This window comes from Pleurodeles waltl, chromosome 3_1 (genome assembly GCF_031143425.1).
Source record: "Pleurodeles waltl isolate 20211129_DDA chromosome 3_1, aPleWal1.hap1.20221129, whole genome shotgun sequence".
Classification (NCBI taxonomy): Eukaryota; Metazoa; Chordata; class Amphibia; order Caudata; family Salamandridae; genus Pleurodeles; species Pleurodeles waltl.
The window spans coordinates 1,548,775,450-1,548,797,528 of NC_090440.1; the positions used below are offsets into that span (position 1 = coordinate 1,548,775,450).

Here is a 22,079-nt window from a genome sequence, read left to right on the forward strand (position 1 = left end):
ATCATGTCCCTGTCCTGACAGTTTAGGAAACATGCAATTACTGTTTTTGGAGGGGCTCCAGTGTTTTTTTGCCCAATGATATGTGCGCTTGCTCAATCACAAAGCATGACAAGAAATTCCTTTGAGGGGGTGCTTGTCTCTGCCATTTCTCCAGGAACACATGCATGTTTGAGCCCTCCATGCCTTCAGGTAAACTGACAAATCTTAGATTATTTCGTCTGGCTCTGTTATCAGCATCTGCGAGCCTCCACTTTATATCTTTGGTGATAGATAGTGCACCACTCAGTTACCTCCTTTCGCAGTCTTAACTGTGCCTTCTAGTTCGGATATTCTGGTCTCTGCTGTGGACACACTGTCTGCCACGTTTCTACGGTCTTGACAAAAGAAGACCTCGGAGGAGACCTCGCCCATCTTTCCCTCCAGAATTTCATCCGATGACTGGATAGCCTGCAAAATAACTGCATTGTCAGTGAACGGTGGGGTGAGAAGTTTGGCCTGACACCACCCTGGCATATCTGCCTTGCTTACCCGGTCGAGAAGTCCAGAACTCCTTGTCGCAAGTCATGGTGCCTGCCGTGTTGCATTGCTATCCTTGGTGAGGCAGGAGGGCTACAGTCCTTCCACCCATGCTGCGCTCACTGGTGGGTCTCCATACCGCCGCCCAAGTGTCGCTATATCTCTTCTCTTAAGGTGGAGGCAGTGGGGCACAGCATGTATTAGCCCCCTCTGTTTGCAGTTTCCAGTTTCACCTCCACTCCCCATGTCTCTCAAGGGCTTTCCCACTGCTGGGGGGATGGGAACCCAGGACCACCCAGCCTCTGCTGCTCCCCCCACAGTGCGCACGCAGGCCCGTCACTGCCTCTGGTCTAACACTCCACGGGAAGGGGGGGGGGGATAGCTGAGGTGGTGGCCCCGGTCGTCGCTGCCACTAAACACTGTGACTTTGCCTGTTCCATTTTGTGAGAGGCCGGCCAATCCCACTCATCCTGATCCCTTTCTCTCCTTGCAAGCAGAGGTTTTCCTGCCTCATCCAGCCTCAGACAGCCAGCAATTCTCATTTTTGTCCCTTGGATTAGCGTCTTCTAGTAAGTGGGTCGGGAAGGAGATCTGCCACACGGGCACGGAAGTGACCCTCACCCTCCCACCCCTGCTGTTGTCTAACAGTCCACGATCGGGCCTTGAGACACTCCCAGCACCCCAGTGAGGCACCTCCTCCTCTCTTCTGTGGCCAGATGATGCCTCCACTTCAGCTTCATCTCAAGCAAGCGGCCAACGCAGCGTCCACAGCACCCAATGTGCTACGGCGGGTAGGTCCCTCACCAGTGGGGCCCTCCCGCATCTCGGGCGCTGAGTCTCCTCTCACCGCTCATTGCGCCGCAGGCGACCCTAGCCCCGGCCTGGCACAGGGGAGACGTCGACAGCAGTATTCTTCTCTACTGCAGTGGTGGAGGGTCTATGCCGGGATGCGGGAGCTTTTCCTTTTCGTTCTCCGCCACTAGGCAGCGGATCCAGTGAACTGCTGGGGAAGGCGAGCAAGCAGCCTGTCCTCTCCAGTGTGCTGAGGCCCACCTCAACTAGGTCCGCGTCTCTTCCAGTCTTTCTGCGCTCTAGAGCAAAGGATCGTTAGACCACCGTCTAAAGCGTATGTTTTATAGTTTAGGTGGGAACATGAAGGATATATTAGGATTTACACTGGGCCTAGGTTGCGGAGCTCTTCAGTGAGTGTCTGTCCTCGTCACCATCTTGGCTCTGCTCCCCAGCAAATCGGTATTTGTAATGTATAAAACTCATGGAGTTTCATTTAAGGATTCCTTGTGGGTCCCAAATCGGCCTACCTTATAAATATTAATGAGGTAGGTTGCAGTTTGGGACCCATTAGGAATCACAGCCATTTACTTTAAAGGAAAAGAGGATGTGTTTAAAAAGAAAAAAGATGAAACCTTGAAGTTTTATTTTTAAGAGTTGGCAGTGGTCTATGAAACCACAGTATACTCTTAAAAAAATATTATCATTTTACATACTCAAATTGGAAAGGGGCCTCTCGGGGACCCCTTCACATTTGCGAATGGGTTACCACTAGATTTAAAGTGGGGATAAAGTATTACTGTTCTGCTACTGGAATTTGATCACATAACGATACCAATTTGGTATTTGAAAGGGATGCTCCAAACACACCCCTTTTAAATATTGAATTGCAAATGAAAATTGTGAATAGATAACAAGTTACCAAAATCACATTTTGTACATCTGAAAAACACTTTTCATGTTGCAAATGTTTGTGACCAGAAAAAACGCTTTGTATATCTGGCCCTTACTCTCCATCGCAGATGTTCAAGACCAACACTTTTTACACAGAATTCCTGGCAGGTAAAGAAACTCAACTACATAGGTTTGCCCATGTGTAGTTTTAACCTTTGTGCATGAAGAAGTAGCCAGCTCTACAAGAGCCTTAAAACTAAAGCAAACAACCCATTTCCAAGATGACGAATCCTCATTTGAACATTTTTTACAAGAAAAAAACAGCTGCTGAAAACTACATGTATGAGGCTACCAAGCCCCATTCTCCCGAAAAACCGAAATGTGGTAAAAGTCACCCTAGACTACATTCCTACACATCACTAATAAAAACATGTTTTTCTATAGTACAAAAAACTATAATGGAGATGACAACCATGATGAGATGATTCCCAAATCTTACCTCCCATCGACATGCAAAAGCAGGAACAATTATACAACAAAAACAGAAACCTTTCTTTGTGCGACAGTGTTGAAAAATAAAATTCACACTAAGACCTCTGGCTATGTCCGTAACAAAATGTTATGTGTGTGTTTGCTAACCATCAAACTGAGAAAAAGGATTATTAACCTACCTTGGGTCACACAAGAAGTCTGTATTTTCACCATCTGCTCTCCAAACAAGCCATTCTCTAAAGGATGGGTGGCAGAACATTCGTGTCTTGTCTCTCCTCCTGATCAAGAAACAGGAAAGCATCTCCATCCGCTGCTGAAAGTCCCTCCACTCATGCATTCCCTCGACATAACCAGCATTAATTGCTTGGAAAATCTGCTCATCAGTCATTGGATGAAGTGATGCTAAAGCTAAGTTCAGAATTGGAAGTGCTCTCTCAAAAGCAGAGTTTGACATAAACTTCATGTTGCAATGAAGCAAGTAGAGTTCAGACAAAGACACAGGGACAACCTTGTAACTTGCACTTTTTATAACCAAATGTCCTTTTTCAAAAAGATCCAAAGTCAATTTTAGGTACAGGTAGGATCCTTGACTTTTCATGACCAAATGATCACTCACTTTTCCAACAATAGCAGCGTCTGCTTTCCCATTTAAAGAAATATTATTCATGATATCTTCACTGTTGACTGTTCTGTACTGTACATAGGCGTTTAGATCGGTGTAAATGTCTTTGTTCTCAGGAAAGTCATCCAAGGATATCTTGAAAAAGGGCAGTGAGCTTGTTATTTCCTAGGATTTAAGGAACAAGAAATTCACTTGTTGGCATTTTATTGACTGATAATCCCTTTTTTACCATCTGTTTTCACAAGACAACTACAATGGTAAAATCAAGCTGAGCCTATACTTAGAGAAGTCATTCAGTATCATGTTATTAGATAAGTAGTGTAACCTTTTATTAAATATTCAGTGTCAGCCTGGAACCATGGAAGAAGTGTGTGAGCTTTTGAAGCTCAACTCCCTTAATGAAAATCCTCAATACATTTTGATTTAAACAGGAAACTAAAGCAGCTTTTTTCAGGGCCAGGGGACTCACCTAGTGCTAGATCCAACAGAAAACAATGGGTGAACAGGGTATGTGAGATTCAAAATTTGAAACTGAAAAGGGGGTCCTAGTCAACTGGAAGGCACATCATAGTGATTAAGGAAGATAGATTGCTCATCCTAAAAACAGTGCATGCACACCAGAGAACTCAAATGAACACCAATACAGAAAGTAGTCTATGTGAGCACATGATAGGATGGAAGGAAGAAGGCAATGGTTTGGGGGCAGTACAATGCACCCATTTCTGCGTGGCATGCAGATTCTTACATGTGAGGTTTTGTTTCCAGATGATTGCTGAAGTGACCAATGATTGAAAAGGGACAATGATGCATGTGGTAGGGCATGTGGAGAGACTGTGAAACGGCACTGCTGAGGTAAACAAGTGAAAGCCTGATCTAATCTGGAAAAGCAAAGAAGTAGCTAACAGAGTGTGGTGGCTGTGCTGGCAATGTTAGGTCCCAGGGTAAAGGAAAAAGCTTGAGGAGAGTAAAGTGAAATAATGAATGCCCTCTGGGCTGAGAAAGGTAGAGTGTGAGAGGCAAAGAAACACAAAGATTGTGCCTGGAATTTCTTACTCCTCAACTGGCTGCAGGTCAAGTAGAATAAGAAACAGGGGAAAGGAAACCTGCCATAGTAGGGCTTCCTTGACAAGTGAGGACACGACCACACCCCAGAGAGAACACACATGCCATCTCCCCCCACACTGGTGTCATATTTAAGGGCATTAGTGGACTTGATAATTTGACCTTGACCCTAAGCAACCAAAGTCCCAAAACAACAAAGGGCATCATACTACTACTTGCAGTGTAAACGTGTGTGAAAACGTGGGTGAGACTATGACACGAAATATGGCAACCCCCTAAGAGCCCCTGTGCTTCAGAAAGGAACTAATTAGCCCAATCTTAAAGCAACACTTCATGCATGTGTAACTCTCTAGATACTGAGCCCCGGAGACCTCCAAGCCGTTTTTTCCACCTATTGCCCTTCCCTGATCCCATATTACAACCTAGCCCCTTGAATAGTGCTCTGTTGCTTTGTAACTAGGGACTACATCCATACATTTGGCAAAAGTAAAATACATTGTAATCATACTAGCAAACAGAAAATCAGTGCACAGTAAAACAGCATACAAGAGTGCTGTTGTGGGAGGAAAACTGTAATAGTCCCTTCTACTGGGACACAAGAAAATGTCAAGTTTACAAATCCTGTGTCCAACACCAGAGACTCCGATCTCTTCTGAAACAGTATCTGTCCATCTGTATTCTTTTCCACAAAAACTATGTTCTCTTCTACAATCATAAGGGAAATAGGCTCAATATGTTTAAATTAGATGAAAATACATAACTTTCAAACTACGTTCACATGGTGCAGAATCAACATTATCGCTTTGGAGAGAGAGGCTAAGCTTTGCAAAAATGGGAGCAAATACATAGTACATATTCTGTACATGTAGATGTTTGCTTTCAGTGGGAGCCACCAAATAAATTTAAGTCATAATAGTGACTCTTGGGGAAAGCTAACTATGCGAATCTTCTGGAAGTCACTTCCTCTAAGATGCAAAAAGGACTTCCTGAGAACATTTGAAAACCTACATGCTCCTTCGGACATTTCATTGTTGGCACACCCTAATGGACTCCGGAAATGCAACATAATGCTCTACAAATCTGGCTAACCATTTGGACCCTAGGCTGCCCCTCCTCCCTCAATTAGTGTTTTGAAATTATTATATTAACTGCGACACAAAAAACATAAAGAAGAAAATAAAGTATGAGTCTCTGCCCTTTCCTCCTGCCAGACACACTGGATGTCACGAGTCGCAATATGGGGCATCAGAACACAGCTTGGACATTAGAGTGAAGAACAGCACAGGCGCAGCACAGATTGCGCCACTTATTGCTCCCCTACTCATGTATCTCAGTCTTTTTCTCTACAAGTACACCTAACTGCACAGAGTACCAAAGCCCTTATGACCCGTAACTTGTACCTGGTAATGAATTCCGTTCTCTTGCTTTCTAAACATCTGGAAAAATTATAAGGAAAATATATTATGAGTGGACCAATCAGGTTATTAAAAATAGATTTTAGCTCAATGTTATTTTCCATAGAGCTTCAACCAAGCTCATAGTCCATGGCATAAACTTTTACAATGCATGGGTAGCTCACTTGGTTGTCTTGAAGTTTACGGTCATGGATGAGGTACTTCTCTGATTTAACTGTAGGAGGATGAAGGACTTTCAAAGAAGGCACACCAGTAACTTTGTAGCACCCTCAAGAAAGTGAACAATATTTTCAAGGAGAGGAAGCCCCTTGAGGGACAAATGCCTGCCACGTGAACCAATATCTTAAGGTCTATCCGGGTAAAAATTCAGCCAGCAACTAACATTTGGAGTTTAAAAGCACCCTCTCTACTGAAAGATGGTACAGAGAAAAAGAAGCAGGTGGAGTCTCTAGGTTTATGTGGAAATACATAGCTCTGCAAAGATAGCAATAACTGAAATGAACATTATTTGATGGCTTGTCAAACATAGATCTGAATGAAGCATAAGCTTGAACTCGATTAAGCGAACATCTTACAGGTTTTCATATTTAAGGTCAACACACGGAACAGAGATCCTGCAGTCCTTTGTGCTTGCCCTGCACCCTCAAAACCAAAATATGCTAGGACTGATCTTGCATAGACTTGCAAAATGCTCGTTGCCACTACACCCTTTAGCTTATCAATGGCATCCACCACAACTCACTAGGTGTGATGAATTGCCACTCCTGAAACCCCTATTGTTCTTTTATTCCATATTCCGTTGCATTTTGATATGATTTCATAATGTGCATAGTAGTCATTTATGGGAATTTACACACACACTACTGCACATTCTCTCTCTTTCTTACAAGAATCAGGATGCTTGTGGGATTGATTGCTATGTTCATGTAATGGCAATTGCGCTGTGTATGATGTTTTTTTCACCAACCACAAATATTCTTGATTTTTTCAGTATAGCTTACCACAGCAAGGATTCTGGATGTCTATTCTCAGATGCAAATATTGCAGGAAGCCCTCTCTATGGCACAATATTGTCACCAATTGTTTTGTTTGACTACTGCTAACTTGATAAAAACAAAGTAACGCGCACTTTCATTTCAAACCTAAAATTTAAATATTGCTTTCTGATAACTTCCTCTTCAAAATCCCTTATTCTCTCTTTCCAGTTGCAGAAAGCATTTAAATGCCTTTAGTTTCAACAATATCCAAATTCATTTCTGGACATGGATTATCTCCACCTAGGACTTTCGGGTTTTGTTAACCAGTAACAAAAAAGGTGAGCACAACTCATGCATGATAAGGTTAGGAGAAGAAACCATATAAAGGTATTGGTTTAAGAAACAAAACAATGTTCAACACTGACTACCATGCACTGTCCCAACCTGCTCCTAGTAGCTCAAAAAATATTGTACTCAGCTTTGTTGTAATTCCCTGTTCACTCTGTGCTGTCACAATGCATGTACTTGCTTCAGTGTGTACTCAAACACCATTTAATTATCACAATGCCACTTTTTTTGAAATGTTGAAAAGTTCTTTAAAATCTCCACTGTATGTAGTACACTGTTAGTGAAAAACACATGCTTCAATCAAAAGAAAACTGCCACTCACCTGAAAATTAGAACGAACAGTCACAATCATTTTTAGCCATGGAGGAAATTTTGAAATAATTTTGGTGATGAAAGAAGAAACTGTATCTCCATAATCTGGTTTGTGGAATTCTGCTTCATTTAAGCCATCTACCAGAATGATATATTCTTCATCTGGGATTTTATGTTCTAAATGGGGGAAAAAAGGACAGAATAGAAGAGCATTTTCAAAATACATTTCCGAATGCTAAGTTAGTGTATTTATTAAAATGAAAAAAACACTCAGGAAAAACAACAATATTTTTGTAAGAAAAAATATTTTTGTAAGAAAAACTTAAGGGCTATGAAATTCAACACAGAAACAGAAGGTACTTGCATTGATTGGCTGAAAAAATCAGTTACTGGGTTTGCAAACACAGGCCTTAACTGTAGATTACAAAACAGGTAGATAATTCTCCCAAGGGTGGTGGAAGTGTTTAATTTCTTCATTTTTAACATCATGCTGTTCAATAAATAGAGTATATTTATCAAATACCCTGGGTTCTGAGTTTAAGTGACACACTGGCTTTCCTAAGTCCAAATATAAGAACTAATACAGCTTTTTCCCAATATATTGAATCTAACGTTATCAAATACCCCAGAAATGCTATTTGTACTTGTTGCACTGTTGAATGCTGTAAAAATAAATTCACTCTTTAGTTTACATGCTATTTCTATACTCAACTGGCTCGGACTAGAGCTAACAAAATGCTACTAAACTCTACCATCCTATCTGTTCTAACCAAATTAGCTTGTCATTTTTTCTACATAAAAAATAAAAGTAGCAAGTGACATAACATGTAATGACTGCTCACATGTCCAACGCCTTTTTAAACTTGAATCCAAATTTGTAAGTCCTTTTTTCAATCAACAACAAAGGTATCCTGTTCGCCAAACTGTAAGTAACACTCTAACTAAAGGTTAAAACCTTAGACGGGGGCGATGTGGCAAATCTATTCAACACAATGCAATATTGGTGGCTACAAAATCCAGATGTGTCCCACTGTTAGCTTTTAGTGCAAAAACTAATGGCTTCAACTGGAGCTCAACGACGTATTTGACTTCAACAAGCCCCCACCGATCACAGCCTTGGGTCTTGCACCACTGTCAAGATTTTGACTTCTATTTCAGAGACTAAGTGTAAAAACTTTGACAGGGATAAGCTGCTTACTGTGTCTGACCTGCGCTCCATTGTGAGAGGACTAAAATTACATTTAGGTCTCTGCTAACTGTAAAGAGTAACTGATTGGTGCTTTATTTTTTTGGTAGTGCTTTTTGCCTCAAAACTTAAAAATAAAAATCGGTTCACCTTATGCGGTTTTCATGAACTTGGTGTCTCTTGTACTCAATAAATGTTTCTCTCTTGCTCTAAATTGTTTGGGAATTTTACTGTATTCTTTTCTGTCTTTTACAATTGTTGGTACTACTCGAAAATTATTCTGCATTTCTCTAGGGAACTTCCTGCTGCTCCTGCCACACCTACCATGGGCTGCACAGAGATTCTCTAAAGCTTTGTTAAAACCTAATCAGAATGCAATTATTATGCTAGCAGGGTTAAACCTTGCCAAATTAAGAAACCCATGCCGCACAACTCTGATTTGTCCTTTATTACCAGGTCAAGAGTATCAATTTGCAGCTCTCATTACTCTGTAGAATAGTTTTACTACTCTGAACTGACCAAAGCGTGTAGGTGATGAAAGCTCTTAAAGAAACCCCGCTGACAGGTTTCAAAGGTTTCGAAACAAAGCAGACAGAATTTTTCTGAAACTCCACCAGCACAACCATGCAATACCAACGGTAAAAGCACTCCCCCGTCTCCCAGCAGACGAAGATAATAGAAGGATTTCTAAAAATAGGTCGCCCAGTTTCTCCTCCTCTTCACCTGCTGACGTCACAGAGCGATTTCCCTGGATCAACTTATTACGATTGTTGGTACAGACCTTAGACCATTTTAGCAGTCTTCATGTCGGTATATCCTAATCTAGTTTTATCCATCCTAATCTATGGCCTCCAGAACTGCATTCCTTTTACGCAGCTGTCAATAATGAATCGCATATAGATAAAATATTATCTTTTTCTGATAGTTAAACTCTCCATTTGTACTCAAACATTTGAATGAACCATCTCACTTGTATATCAACTCATACGCAAAGTCTTGACTCTTGACAGTATACAGTTGCAAGCAATTGCTGGACAATCTTATCAAAAGCAATTCTGTTGTGAGCAGGACATATAATGTACACTTATTCATTCCCCAAGTTATTCACCATTTTCCAGTTTTCTGTGCTTTTCTAATACCTGCTCAGAAATGGTCCAGGTTTAGTTAATGGAATGAAGGTAAAAAGGAAAAAAATATTTGTAAAGGCTGGTGTTAGATTCAATCAATCAATCACTGCATTTGTAAAGTGCGCTACATACCCGCGAGGGTCTCAAGGCGCTGGGGGGGGGGGGGATTTGCTACTGGTCGAAGAGCCAGGTCTTGAGGAGTCTTCTGAAGGCCAGCAGGTCCTGGGTCTGTCGTAGGATGGTGGGGAGAGTGTTCCAGGTCTGGGCGGCGAGGTAGGAGAAGGATCTGCCGCCGCCTGTGGTTTTTCGGATGCGGGGGACTGTGGCGAGGGCGAGGTTGGCTGAGCGGAGGTTTCGGGTGGGGGTGTGGAAGCTGAGTCGGTTGTTGAGGTAGGTGGGTCCGGTGTTGTGCAGTGCTTTGTGTGCGTGGATCAGGAGCTTGAAGGTGATCTTTTTGTTGACGGGGAGCCAGTGCAGACCTCTCAGGTGGAGTGTGATGTGGGTGTGGCGGGGGACATCGAGGATGAGTCGAGCCGAGGCGTTCTGGATGCGTTGGAGTCGTCTCAGGAGCTTGTTTGTAGTTCCTGAGTAGAGGGTGTTCCCGTAGTCGAGTCTGTTGGTGATGAGAGCCTGGGTAACGGTTTTTCTCGTGTCGAGGGGGATCCATTTGAAGATCCTGCGGAGCATACGGAGGGTGTTGAAGCAGGACACGGAGACGGCGTTGACTTGCCTGGTCATGGAGAAAGTGGAGTCGAGGATGTCCCCCAGGTTGCGTGTGTGGTCCGTGGGTTCCGGGGCTGTGCTTAGTGACGTGGGCCACCAAGAGAGTCGTCCCAGGCTGATGGGGTGGGTCCGAGAATGAGGACCTCCGTCTTGTCTGAGTTCAGTTTCAGTCTGCTGTCCTTCATCCAGTCGGCTACGGCCTTCATTCCTCAGTGGAGGTTAGCTTTGGCGGTGTGGGGATCTTCGGTGAGGGATATGATCAGCTGGGTGTCGTCGGCGTAGGAGATGATTTTGAGGTTGTGTTGTTGTGCGTCGTGGGCGAGGGGGGCCATGTAGATATTGAACAGTGTCGGGCTGAGGGAGGATCCCTGTGGGACGCCGCAGATGATCTCAGTGGTTTTGGAGCGGAAAGGTGGGAGGCGGACGCTCTGGGTTCTGCCGGAGAGGAAGGATGTGGTCCAGGCCAGGGCCTTCTCTTGGATACCGGCGTCATGGAGGCGTGCTGATAGGGTGCGGTGGCAGACCGTGTCAAAGGCTGCTGATAGGTCCAGGAGGATGAGGGCGGCTGTTTCTCCTTTGTCCATCAGGGTCCGGATGTCGTCAGTGGTGGCAATGAGGGCGGTCTCAGTGCTGTGGTTACTGCGAAAACCGGATTGGGAAGGGTCCAGGATGTTGTTGACTTCGAGGTAGCGGGTCAGCTGTTTGTTGACAATCTTCTCGGTCACTTTTGCTGGGAAAGGGAGCAGGGAGATGGGCCGGAAGTTCTTGAGGTCCTTGGGGTCTGCCTTGGGCTTCTTCAGAAGGGCATTGATCTTGGCGTGCTTCCAGCTTTCTGGGAAGGTTGCTGTCTCGAAGGAACAGTTGATTGTTTTCCGGAGGTGGGGCGCGATGGCTGCACTGGCTTTGTTGAAGACGTGGTGAGGGCAGGGGTCCGATGGGGATCCGGAGTGGATGGAGTTCATGGTTTTGATGGTGTCTTCGTCGCTGACGCTGGACCAGACGGTCAGGCGACTGGTGCGAGTGGTAGTCGCAGGGGTGGCGGACTCGGTGGCGGGTGGGGGGTCGGGGTTGAAGCTGTGGTGGATGTCGGTGATCTTGCGGTGGAAGAAGGTGGCCAGGGAGTCGCACAGGTCTTGAGATGGCAGGATGTCGTTGGTGATGGAGCTGGGGTTGGAGAGTTCTTTCACGATGCTGAAGAGCTCTTTGGTGTTGTGTGCGTTGTTGTCTAGGCGGTCCTTGAAGGCAGTCTTCTTGGCGGTCCTGATGAGTTGGTGATGTCTGCGGGTGGCGCTCTTGAGGGCTGTGTGGTTGTCTGGTGTTCGGTCGTGGAGCCATTTCTTCTCCAGCTTCCGACAGGTGTGCTTGGAGATCTGGAGGTCCTCGGTGAACCAGGCGGCTTTCTTGTTGGTGTGGTTGGTTGTAGAGGTCTTGAGGGGCGAGGGTGTTAGCGTAGTCGTTGATCCACTGTGTGAGGTTGGTAGCTGCGGTGTCTGGGTCGGTGGGTGGTCTCAGGGCGAGGGCGGTAGTCAGTTGGTCCTCGGTGACCTTGCCCCAGCAGCGGCGTGGTAGCTGTTGGGTGCGGTGGTGTGTGGTGGGTTTTCTGAAGGTGAAGTGGACACATCTGTGGTCGGTCCAGTGTGGTTCGGTGGTGTGGTTGAAGGAGACGCGGGGGCTTGCGGAGAAGATGGGGTCGAGCGTGTGTCCAGCGGCGTGAGTGGGTGTTGAAAGAGAGAAATATCTATTTAAATGTCTTCTTTGCACAGCCTTAAAGAATTTGGTCACACAATAGTCACTGGAACAAAAATATTTTTATCAAACTTTCCTCTTCTTTTCCACTCACCCCTTCTGAGAAGATTGTAATCAACAAGTATAGTATATTGAAATAACGACAATATAAAAAGGTTTTAGACACTTTGCATAACGCAGCAGGACAATATTTTTGCATACCTTGACGCAAGTTCACCAAAGGTTCCAATATCCCTCTTCTAAAAGCTGCCACAGGATCCTGGACACATGACCTAAGGCTAAGCATGCTTTGCACATGAGTTTCCTTTATTAAAAGATCCCTATAGGCTGTTAAATGATGAGACCGGCAAAGTAAGGCAGCGATACTGTGCACAAACTCTGGCACAAGACATGTGTATGTGTTGTCAGCTTGGCAGTAGTGGTAGGCAACAACCTAAAAAAAGAAAAGAAAATGTATTACTCGTAAATTAAGCCTTAGCTTACATAACTGGAACATATGACGATTTTCTGTAAATATTTAACAGAAGAGCAAATGCTGAGGTGTGTAAAATTGTGCTTTAGTAGAGACTTTACTGTAACGTGTGCATCCTTTTAACATGGGATTTAAACGTCTGTGCTTAACACTACTGACAAGTTAAATACAAATATGACACATAGTATTTGGAATGCAGCTAATAAATGGGAACTCTGGTCAATACTGATGCTGCTCGATCAAAGCTAGGGTACATGTAATGGACTCTATACACATTAAGTGTACAGAAATAACCATTTTCTAATGTTATGTTATCCTAGACTACAATATCTAAAGATATTGTGTTACGGTCAAAATAAAAAATAAAGGTCGTTTTGAGTAGATGATTATCAGATAAATGTTACCAACTGCTCAAGTGCACAAGACACATCTGGGTACACACACAAACTAAAGTGAGCAGTTGCAACAGCTCGCATTGCTCTTAGTGGTTATTTGAGAAAGGGAGAAGATAAAGTCACAGGGTGACACACAGAGTCAATGAGTCACAAGGCGTCGCAAAGAACAGAACACAATGCACAAAGGAATATAGTGAGCAAGAAAACACAGCGAGCACGGGAAAGAACTGCTAGACAGTACAGGTTGGGGGAAAGAAACTGAGAATGCTATGGGCCACGAAAATGCAAGAGGTTGACATGGCAGACAGACAGGGTTGGGGGGCCTGGGAGGCGATGGGTGGTACACAGATAAAGGTCCAGGGAAGCACATGGGAAGGGGAAACAGAAATGGAGACATAGAATGGACAGAAGCAGGCAAGAACAAGAATAGCAGGGAGCACAGGGGAAAACAAACTGGGCAAGTTTGTTTGCTCGAGAGGGGGGAACAAATGTAATCACGGAGGAAAGGAGACATGGAGGTTTTGGAGCAACAAGAAGGTTCAGAGGGGAAGAGAGCATGAAAGGCACAGAAGAAACACTCCTTATTGCTCTGTTAGAACATAATTCAGAAAGTGCCCTACATGTCCCTGATGCAGTTCAGTTTTTTAGAAATTCCATCAAACATTATAATTTTTAGTAAGGTAACCAGTGGGATAACCCAACTGCAACAGAATGCAGTAAGTAACGTACAAGTCAAGGATTCAAAATACCTTTAAACTGACTCAGGATGGTTCATCCTTCAGAGGCTAATAAAACTTGGCCCACTGAGTTAGGCACAGTGGCCCTGTCCTTTATAGCAACACATAACTGCAAGATTTTCTTAGTAGGTGAAAAAAAAACGATATTTTTCAAGGTGGCATAATGATCATATGAAAGGTGTTAATGTTATTCTTCTTAATTCGGAGTTGTGTTTGTTTTCACCTGCCACAACGTACTAATGTTTTCTTTTTAAAGTTTAAGAGAAAAATCAAATTCCAAACACTGAATGGAGAATCTTCCTCACTAGGACATGAACCTTCGCTGAACGCTGGTCATTAGAGGGATAAGACTACAGAAACTTTACAAAATATCAGTATTACATCTAAAGACTGACAGATGTAATTTCTGATTTCTGTGAAAGTAATTTCTTAGTTCATTAAAACACCTGAAAAATAGCTCAGCTCAATGATAATAGAAGGAGACCAGCAGATGGAACTGTTGTGCCATAATACAATTCCCAGACCATAATGGTACTAAAGATGTACCCGCAATGCTGCTGTTTGTGAATTAAAATTGAGCAGCTATGCGCCAGGTGCACACTTCACATCAGGTAAACCCTTCTCGGATCTATCAGCCAGGGAGACGTTTTGGGCTTATTTTCAGTAAGTCATCATGTTACTGTAAAGGAAGGACACGATGCAGTAGAGTCTGAGGAGACTTTGACACCTGTCTTCTTATCTGATCTTCTGTCCGCACCAATTACCGACAACCAGCTCTGCTGCAAAAGTATACGTGAAGGCTCGGCCGTGCCTGCCCGCGCCAGCTCTTGGCAGGAGGAACCCAAACCAGGTGGCAGGGGGTGCCCCGATGCGCAAGGTGTGCCCCAGCAACGCTGTCACGGTGCAGGATATGCAGGGCCTGCAGACCTGGTGCTGTTTACAGAGAGATGCTTACCCATCCGGCAGATGAATAGTCACTTACGCTGCACTTAAGTGTGTACATTATTCATACAAAAACAGCAGCAAACCGTTTCCCATAAGTCATACATGTAAAGAAGGACGTCAGGGCGGAGGGCGTTAAACTCATCATAGCTCCCCCCCCATCCAGTCAACGTCTGGCGCTATATGAAACACTGTTGATCTAAAGCGCTAAGTATCTACAAGGCCACTTCAGAGCGCTGGTCGTAAGATAAATGTAAAACAAATTACATTATTAAATACTTGAATAAATCAACAGAAAGAGTGGCCCCAAAAGGCATATCCCACTTATCCAGGGAATGACAAGGTGAGTAGGGACACACGACGACGCCAGCATCAGGGACTACCCGTCCAGGACCCTCAGTGCTGCCTCAGGTGACTGGAAGTCAAGAAGAGGGGCTCCCTTCACCTGCGTTACATAGCACTTTCAGCAGGGGCGTATCTTAGTCAGTAAATGTGGCTGGGTGTGAACTAGGGTGACCACCTGGCACTGATGCAAATTCTGGACAGGACTGCAAAAGATTCAGGAGAAAGGGTCAAAATACAGGATGAGGGGTCAAAATTCAGAACAAAAATTCAAGAACAAACGTCAGTTTTACAGACACACCCAAGAGAGGCCATACACAATTATGTTACTGCATTTATTTACTCTTTTTTAACACAGCACTATTTATTCATTGTGGTCTTTTTGTGATTTCCTCCTGGTATGCTACATTCGGGTGTCACAATACGCCCTTGTTCAGTAGTAAATTAATACCCTTCAGCACTGTATCAAGGCCATCACCCTTACCCAAATCTACCCAATCTTTCTTAAAGAAAAAGTAACAACAAATTTTTTAATATGTTTCTGAACATTTTAAAACCCTGGCGCTGTCACCTAGCGCCAACACTGCAAGAGGTGTGCCAGAAGCTCTACACCATAGGGACTGGTGACAAACTGATAGAATGGGTGTACAGACCTTTAACATTGAGACCGCTCTAGGTCTTCTCGCCATACGACCTGGGTGATTGATGTGGCCAAACCTCTGCAAGGTATGGACTGGACTAAAAAACTGGAATTTCCCCACAAAGTATTCCACAACTGCCACTTTAAGTAAATTCATAGAGCTTCCTTGGGAATGCATTCCGCCCATTGCGTGCCATTGGCTTTGTGGTTTGCAACTCATATTTCGTTGCTTTCAATTTGCTGGCTTTATTTGTTTTAAGCTATCCAGCCTGAGTTTGTCCCTTCCCTTGCCCAAACCTTATTTACAGTATCCTTCTGAGTGCTCCCTTTCTGTAAACAGGCCTGTCAATTATGTTCTTATTTCATTACATTTGCTGCGCATTCACAGAACACGGTAAATGTCAGGCTCCGTGTTCAGTAGGAACTTGGTGTTTAGTTTTCTTTCTCTGACTTCAAAGTGAGAGGATTTATGCGACAATCTTGCTGGATACTGGGGTTTTTTCTATCACATTAAAACATTTAAATAAAATTCATAATATCAGAATAAGGAGTACAAATGAAGCCCATTTTTGTTAATTCTGAACTGTGCTAGAAATAAATACATTTATATGATTAAAACAAATCATTGCATTAGGCGATGCAATTTTCCACACATCATCGTCTGTGCACTGTATAGTTTTATTTGAAAAACTGTATGTCTGTGCAATGTAATGGTCATTTCAATCAAAAACGTGTTGTTTGTAATGGCAGTGTGTTATCAGCTCTGCACCACTTTACAACAGTGCACCCTACTCTGAATCACTGCAATTTACACCACTCCATGCCACAGCGCTGTGGGACACTGCACTCTTCCCCACTCTGAACCACTCTACTCTATGCCAATGCACTTTACGCATCTCTACACCATTGCACTCTGCGCCTCTGCACGTTATACCACTCCAGTCTGGGCAACACCAATCTAGTCCACACAACTCCACTCTATGCCACTCTGCAACACTGCCACTTCACGGTATGCCACTGCACTCTATGCTAATACACTTTACTCTGTAACACTCAACACTATGCCCCTACATTCTACATCAATACACTGTCCGTCACTTTAATCTACTCTATGCCACGGCACTCTATGCCATTTTACTCTATGCCATCACACTCTATCCTACACCTCTCGACTCTATGGCACTTCACTCTACTGTGAAACAATCTACTTTTACCATTGCACTCTATGCCACTGCATTATACTCTGAAACAATTTATTCTACACCACTGCACTCTACTCCACTCTGCCCCACTGCACTCTAAACCACTGCACTCTACGCCAATAAACTTCAAACAACTGCACTGTACCCCTGTGCACTCTGCTCTGCACCACTGTGCTCCTTGACACTGCTCCTATGCCACTCTACGCAGTCTACACTACCATGCCACTAACTTTTAGCCATGCTGAACAGCAGCCACTCAGGTGCATATCATGGTAAAACACATTGGCAAAACCAACTACTACGAAGACAAGAACTATTCGCTTTGCCAATGTTTGTTAATACAGTGAGGTACCGAGGTCCCTGAAAGAACTGTGAATGTGTAAGTCTTTATTTTAAGCATGCATTACACACATCATAATATAGGCTGCTACAAAACGCACAAATCCATTTCGGTTAAATGAAAAAAGTCCTTCTAAAATACAGATTTGAATAATATACAGTTTATACCTAGTACTAACAGTCCAATAAAACCACACACCCCACAGTTCACCTTGGAACACCCTTAGAGTACCTTTCTAAAAGAAAATATCCTTGTCATCAGAAAGCTTCAAATGATTCCTTTGATTAAAGTCAATGCATGTTTCCAAGCCCCTTTGCATTTGCAGATTTACCAGTTGAGTACATTTGCATTTCTTTAGGGGAGGAGACACCCTGACAAGAAGGCCTTTTCTATCTGAATGCCTCTCCCTCCCTCAGAGCACACAAGACTCCCTGCCTTTCGATCCAGCTGGGGAAACTGATCGGCCCTAATTACATTTTGTCCTTTAGGTGAAAGGCTAAAATTACAGACAAACGCTGTCCGTTAAGCATTTCATCACAAACACTGGATGGCAGGGCGAAATTACGGGCAGTCCGTGAAAATTACAGACAGGTGGTCACCCTAGTGTGAACTTCAGATTTTCAACAATCATGCTCACATATAATGTTATACTACAATAAGCGACAAGCACGGTGCGTGAGAGGGGTCTAAGGGGCAGCGAAAAGGGAGGAGAGTGGATTGGTATGAGTACTAAGTGAGACAAAATATATTATTTTAAATTCCAGGTGAAATCTGACACACGCACACATGATACCTGACAAAGTCCCTCCACGCAACTATTTATTAGAAAAAACACTTAATTGGTGGTGGGGGGGGGGGGGGGGGGGGGGCGGAGAGCGGTGTAACCCTTGGGGGGACGCCTCGCCCCTGACTTTCAGCTGCGCAGGGACACAGTCCAGCACCAGCATCAGGGACTAACTACCTCAGGAAATTCAGGGCTGCATAAAGTGAATCGGAGACGAGAGGAGAGGCCATCATTACCTGCACTGTAAAGAGCTTTCAGCTATCCCACGGCACGGGGACACAGATGGACTCCAGCATCAAGGACTACCTTTCCCAGGATCCTCAGCGCCGCCCCCAGGTGACCTGCGCTAAATAGCACTTTCAGCTGTCCTGCAGTGTGGGTGGGGGACTGGGACGGGGGAGTGGAGGGGAGATGAGGTGGGGGTCAGTGGGGGTGTCCGGGCCCGTCCACGCCACCCCTTAACGTTCGCCTTCTTTCCCTTCAATTTATATTAAGGGTGTCTCTTATCGGTCCTTTTCTTTTTCTTATTTGTTCCCCCTTTGTGCCCCTATTGCTTATCATTAACTCCAAATGCAATTGAGCAGCTCCACAGTGACTCTGTGTTCCAGCACTAGTTGTGTCATAGGAGAATGTAAATCTTCTCCAGCACCTTGTGCCCCAAAGCGACAGTGTAATGTTTTCGGTATTCTAACATATTTGGCTTCTGCTGTTGGGGCAATGACCAACTAAATCAGCTCAGTAGAAGCAAAACTAAGTCTAGGTTTATCTGCCGCCATACAAAAAGAATAAACAATTGGCTGTAGACCTTCACTAGTAGACAGTGTTCTTATCACAGACAAGGTCTCTATATCGTCCACACTGGGCGATGTACATTTGACTGAGGCCATCTTCCACCAGCAGACTGCTCTGTTCAATCATCATACTCCCAGCCTCCTCCAAAAAAAAATAAAAGAAAGCCGCAAAAGTTAAGGCATCGAAGCACACTGTTGCATCATTGGAAATTGTGAGTGACCTGCTTGCAAATCACTTTAGTAAACTGGAACATTTGATTTTGAATCTTTTGAAGTTTGTAATGATACATTGTCTAAGGTGGAAGTTGCCTTTGCCAACTGGGTTGAGACATCACAGACTACTCCTCCAGTTGCTTATGGGGTCCTGACGTCTAATATTATTTTACCAGTAGTGTTATGGGAGCTCATGTTATCAAAAACAGGTGATCACCATACCATCCTAGCCCATCTCTTCGATTCACTCCCTTGTTGATTCGCTTCTAGACCTGAGAAAATTACAAACTCTGTTGCATCCTGTCCTACAGGGGTGGGGGGGAGGTAGGGGGTTGAATTAGTGTACTCATTTTTAAACAACCTTTGTTATCTCAACAATATAGCAGGAAGAGATCAGCTATTGGGAAGATTTAGTCTGGCCAAGTGCTCTGTGAAGGGGACATCATCGTACCCTACAGATCCTGGATTTGCCTCCAGCAGCCACGCCATGTATAGCTGTCCTCTCCAGCGTGACCCCATTTAAACCTGGGATGGTTGAACGTTTTCCACAGTTGTTTAGAGGGGGGGTTTAAGAAAAAAATCTGCATTTGTATACTTATGATATTAAGAGTCAACTGGTTAGGCAGGTTTTAAAAAAATATAGATGGGGACTGTCTTGTTGTGAACTTTAACAATCCTAGTATCACCAGTCAGTTGCTGATGGACCTCTCAAATCCTTGTTTGGGCCATGTCACTGTGCAGCTACTACCTTTGGGTCATTTTTACTGACCTACAATTGAAACCTCTGCTTCTATTGTGCCCCTCTAATGCTCTTATTCATACAGGAGCTGCTGTTAGAGACCTTACCCAAGGCAAGTCTACCCGTAATAGGTTCGGCCCTTTTGAGTTTTCTTCATTACAATGAATGACTGTCCTTTGGTATCCCCTTTAACGACAATACAATCACCGTGAGCGGATCCTGGAAAATATTGCCTAAGGTCAAGCCAGTTATTCTTAAGTTACAATGTGGCTGCAGTAGCCCGAAATGATAATGATACTGGGTGGGTCTCTTTGCTGAGGAGGCACAATGTGTCTTGTCTACAAGAAACTTGGGAGACATCGAACTGTTTGTTATATGAGGATTACAAGGTGTTTTTTTGTGCTGGTGACAGGTCCTAGCTCAGGTAGTGCTAAAGGGGGCATCTCAGTTTTTATTTCTTTAAGTGTGATTTGCGTTGCTAAGCGAGTGGATACTAGTTCCCCATATGTACTTACTGTTTGCCTCACTTTTCGGAATTATGGAAATTTCTTGTTTGTTAGGTTTTATAATGCAAAGCTGACCCTATCTCAGAATGCCAATGCACTCAAGCGGAGAGATTTATTTGATAAGCATGCCTCTTCTACTAAGGGCTTTGTTTCTGTTGTGCTTCTGGGTGATTTAAATATTCACCTGTGTGACACGTCTCAATTAGGATGCTTGTAAATGGTCCACCCTTACACCAGCTGCCAACCATTTTAGACATTCTGCCCAGGGTGGACTTATAAATTCTATTTTGAGCAACTTAAAACTGGTCTAAGGTGAAGATACTAGCTCATCCATGAGTCTATCAGAGTAAAGCCCCAGGCCCTGACGCTGTACCGCTCAATGTTTTTGAATCAAATGTTGACCTTTGGGCACCCCTTTTAACCTTTTATAGCAGTACAGTCGGCAACAACGTTTGTCCTCATGATCAAATTCGGTCATCGTCCCTGTCTTTAAATGTCCCTTGTTGTTGTTGCTCCATCTCTTTGATTTTACAGTCAGGTGACAGGGAGAATTCTATTAAGGAAGTTAACCGAGTGGGCTAACGAGCAGCTGATCCTGTCTGAGGCAGAATATGGTTTTCCGGCTTGAGAGGGTACTGTGGACCAAGGCTTAAATCTCTATTTACTTATTACCAAGTACACCAAGACTAAGACGGATTACCTTCATCAAAAGTTCATGGACGTAACCTCAGCTTTTGAATGGGTCAATAGTTCAAAACTCTGGAATATTATGCTGGCCATTGGTTTTGACAGAGCCACTAATGTATTTCTTAGCAATCTTCACTCTGATCTCACTGCTACTGTTCGTTATGGGCCTTCAGGGGAGTGCACTTTAAAATTGGCTATGAATAGGGGAGTTAGGCAATGTTGCATATAGCACCATTTTTATTAGTTTTCAAGATTACTAATGGAAAAAAGGTTCTTTGTACGGAAGGTCGCGATCCTCACACAGACGGGCGGACAATCCCAGTTTTACTTTATGCTGAAAACGCTGTCCTGAATTCTAGAACTGCGGCACTTTTTGAACAGCTTTGTTGACTTCATGGATACTCTTGATCTTAGCACACATTATAACAAGTCCAAAATGATTTTTGAGTAAAACTACTAAGAGCAAAGCATATCATATCCGAGGTAATTTGCTCAGCAAGGTCAAGGCTTTTCCTTTTCTTGAGATTCTCTTTGATTCCGCCCTTTGTTGGTCCTCTTTGATTAACGCCAAACAGCATGCTATTGTTTGAAGCCTTGCTTTAATTTTTGGTTCTGCTTCTAGACTAGGGCATAGCTGTGTTCCTGGTGTGTTAAAAATCTACCAGGCGAAATGTCTTTCTATGGCTTCCTATGGAGTGGAGATCTGGGAGTAATCTAATTTGTGCAACTACAAACCACTGAAAATAGACTCCTCAAGTGTTTGCTCTTGTTGCCTTATAGTTCATCTTCTTTCAATGTTCATGAAGAACTAGCCATTGGATATATTACTGTCCTCTGATCAAGTGGTTGATTTTATGGTCCAAGAAAGATCCTGAACTCAATAGAGCAATTGGCAAAGATTGCTTGCTCCTTGACAAAGCCAATAAGGTCCTGTGGATTGAATAGGTCAAGGATTTGTTTATTAAATTAGGGCAATCTAACCTGTTTTACCAACCTTACATTATCAATAAAGCTGATATAGCCTGAGTCAAGTAAGCCTTCACGTTAATTAAATGAAAAGAAAAAGCATATAAAGCTCGG

General features: G+C 43.7%; 1 protein-coding gene across 2 annotated transcripts in view; it reads right to left on the minus strand.

The window, feature by feature from the left end:
* The window catches only part of TANC1 (tetratricopeptide repeat, ankyrin repeat and coiled-coil containing 1), a 736,024-nt gene that overhangs the window by 302,138 nt on the left and 411,807 nt on the right, over window positions 1-22,079 (minus strand). For both annotated transcript variants that reach the window (XM_069225129.1, XM_069225130.1), the window contains 3 exons: window positions 12,411-12,642; window positions 7,438-7,604; window positions 2,871-3,478 (listed from right to left, as the gene is read on the minus strand). In XM_069225129.1, coding sequence (XP_069081230.1) covers window positions 2,871-3,478; window positions 7,438-7,604; window positions 12,411-12,642 — 1,007 coding nt within the window. The remainder of the gene's footprint in view (window positions 1-2,870; window positions 3,479-7,437; window positions 7,605-12,410; window positions 12,643-22,079) is intronic.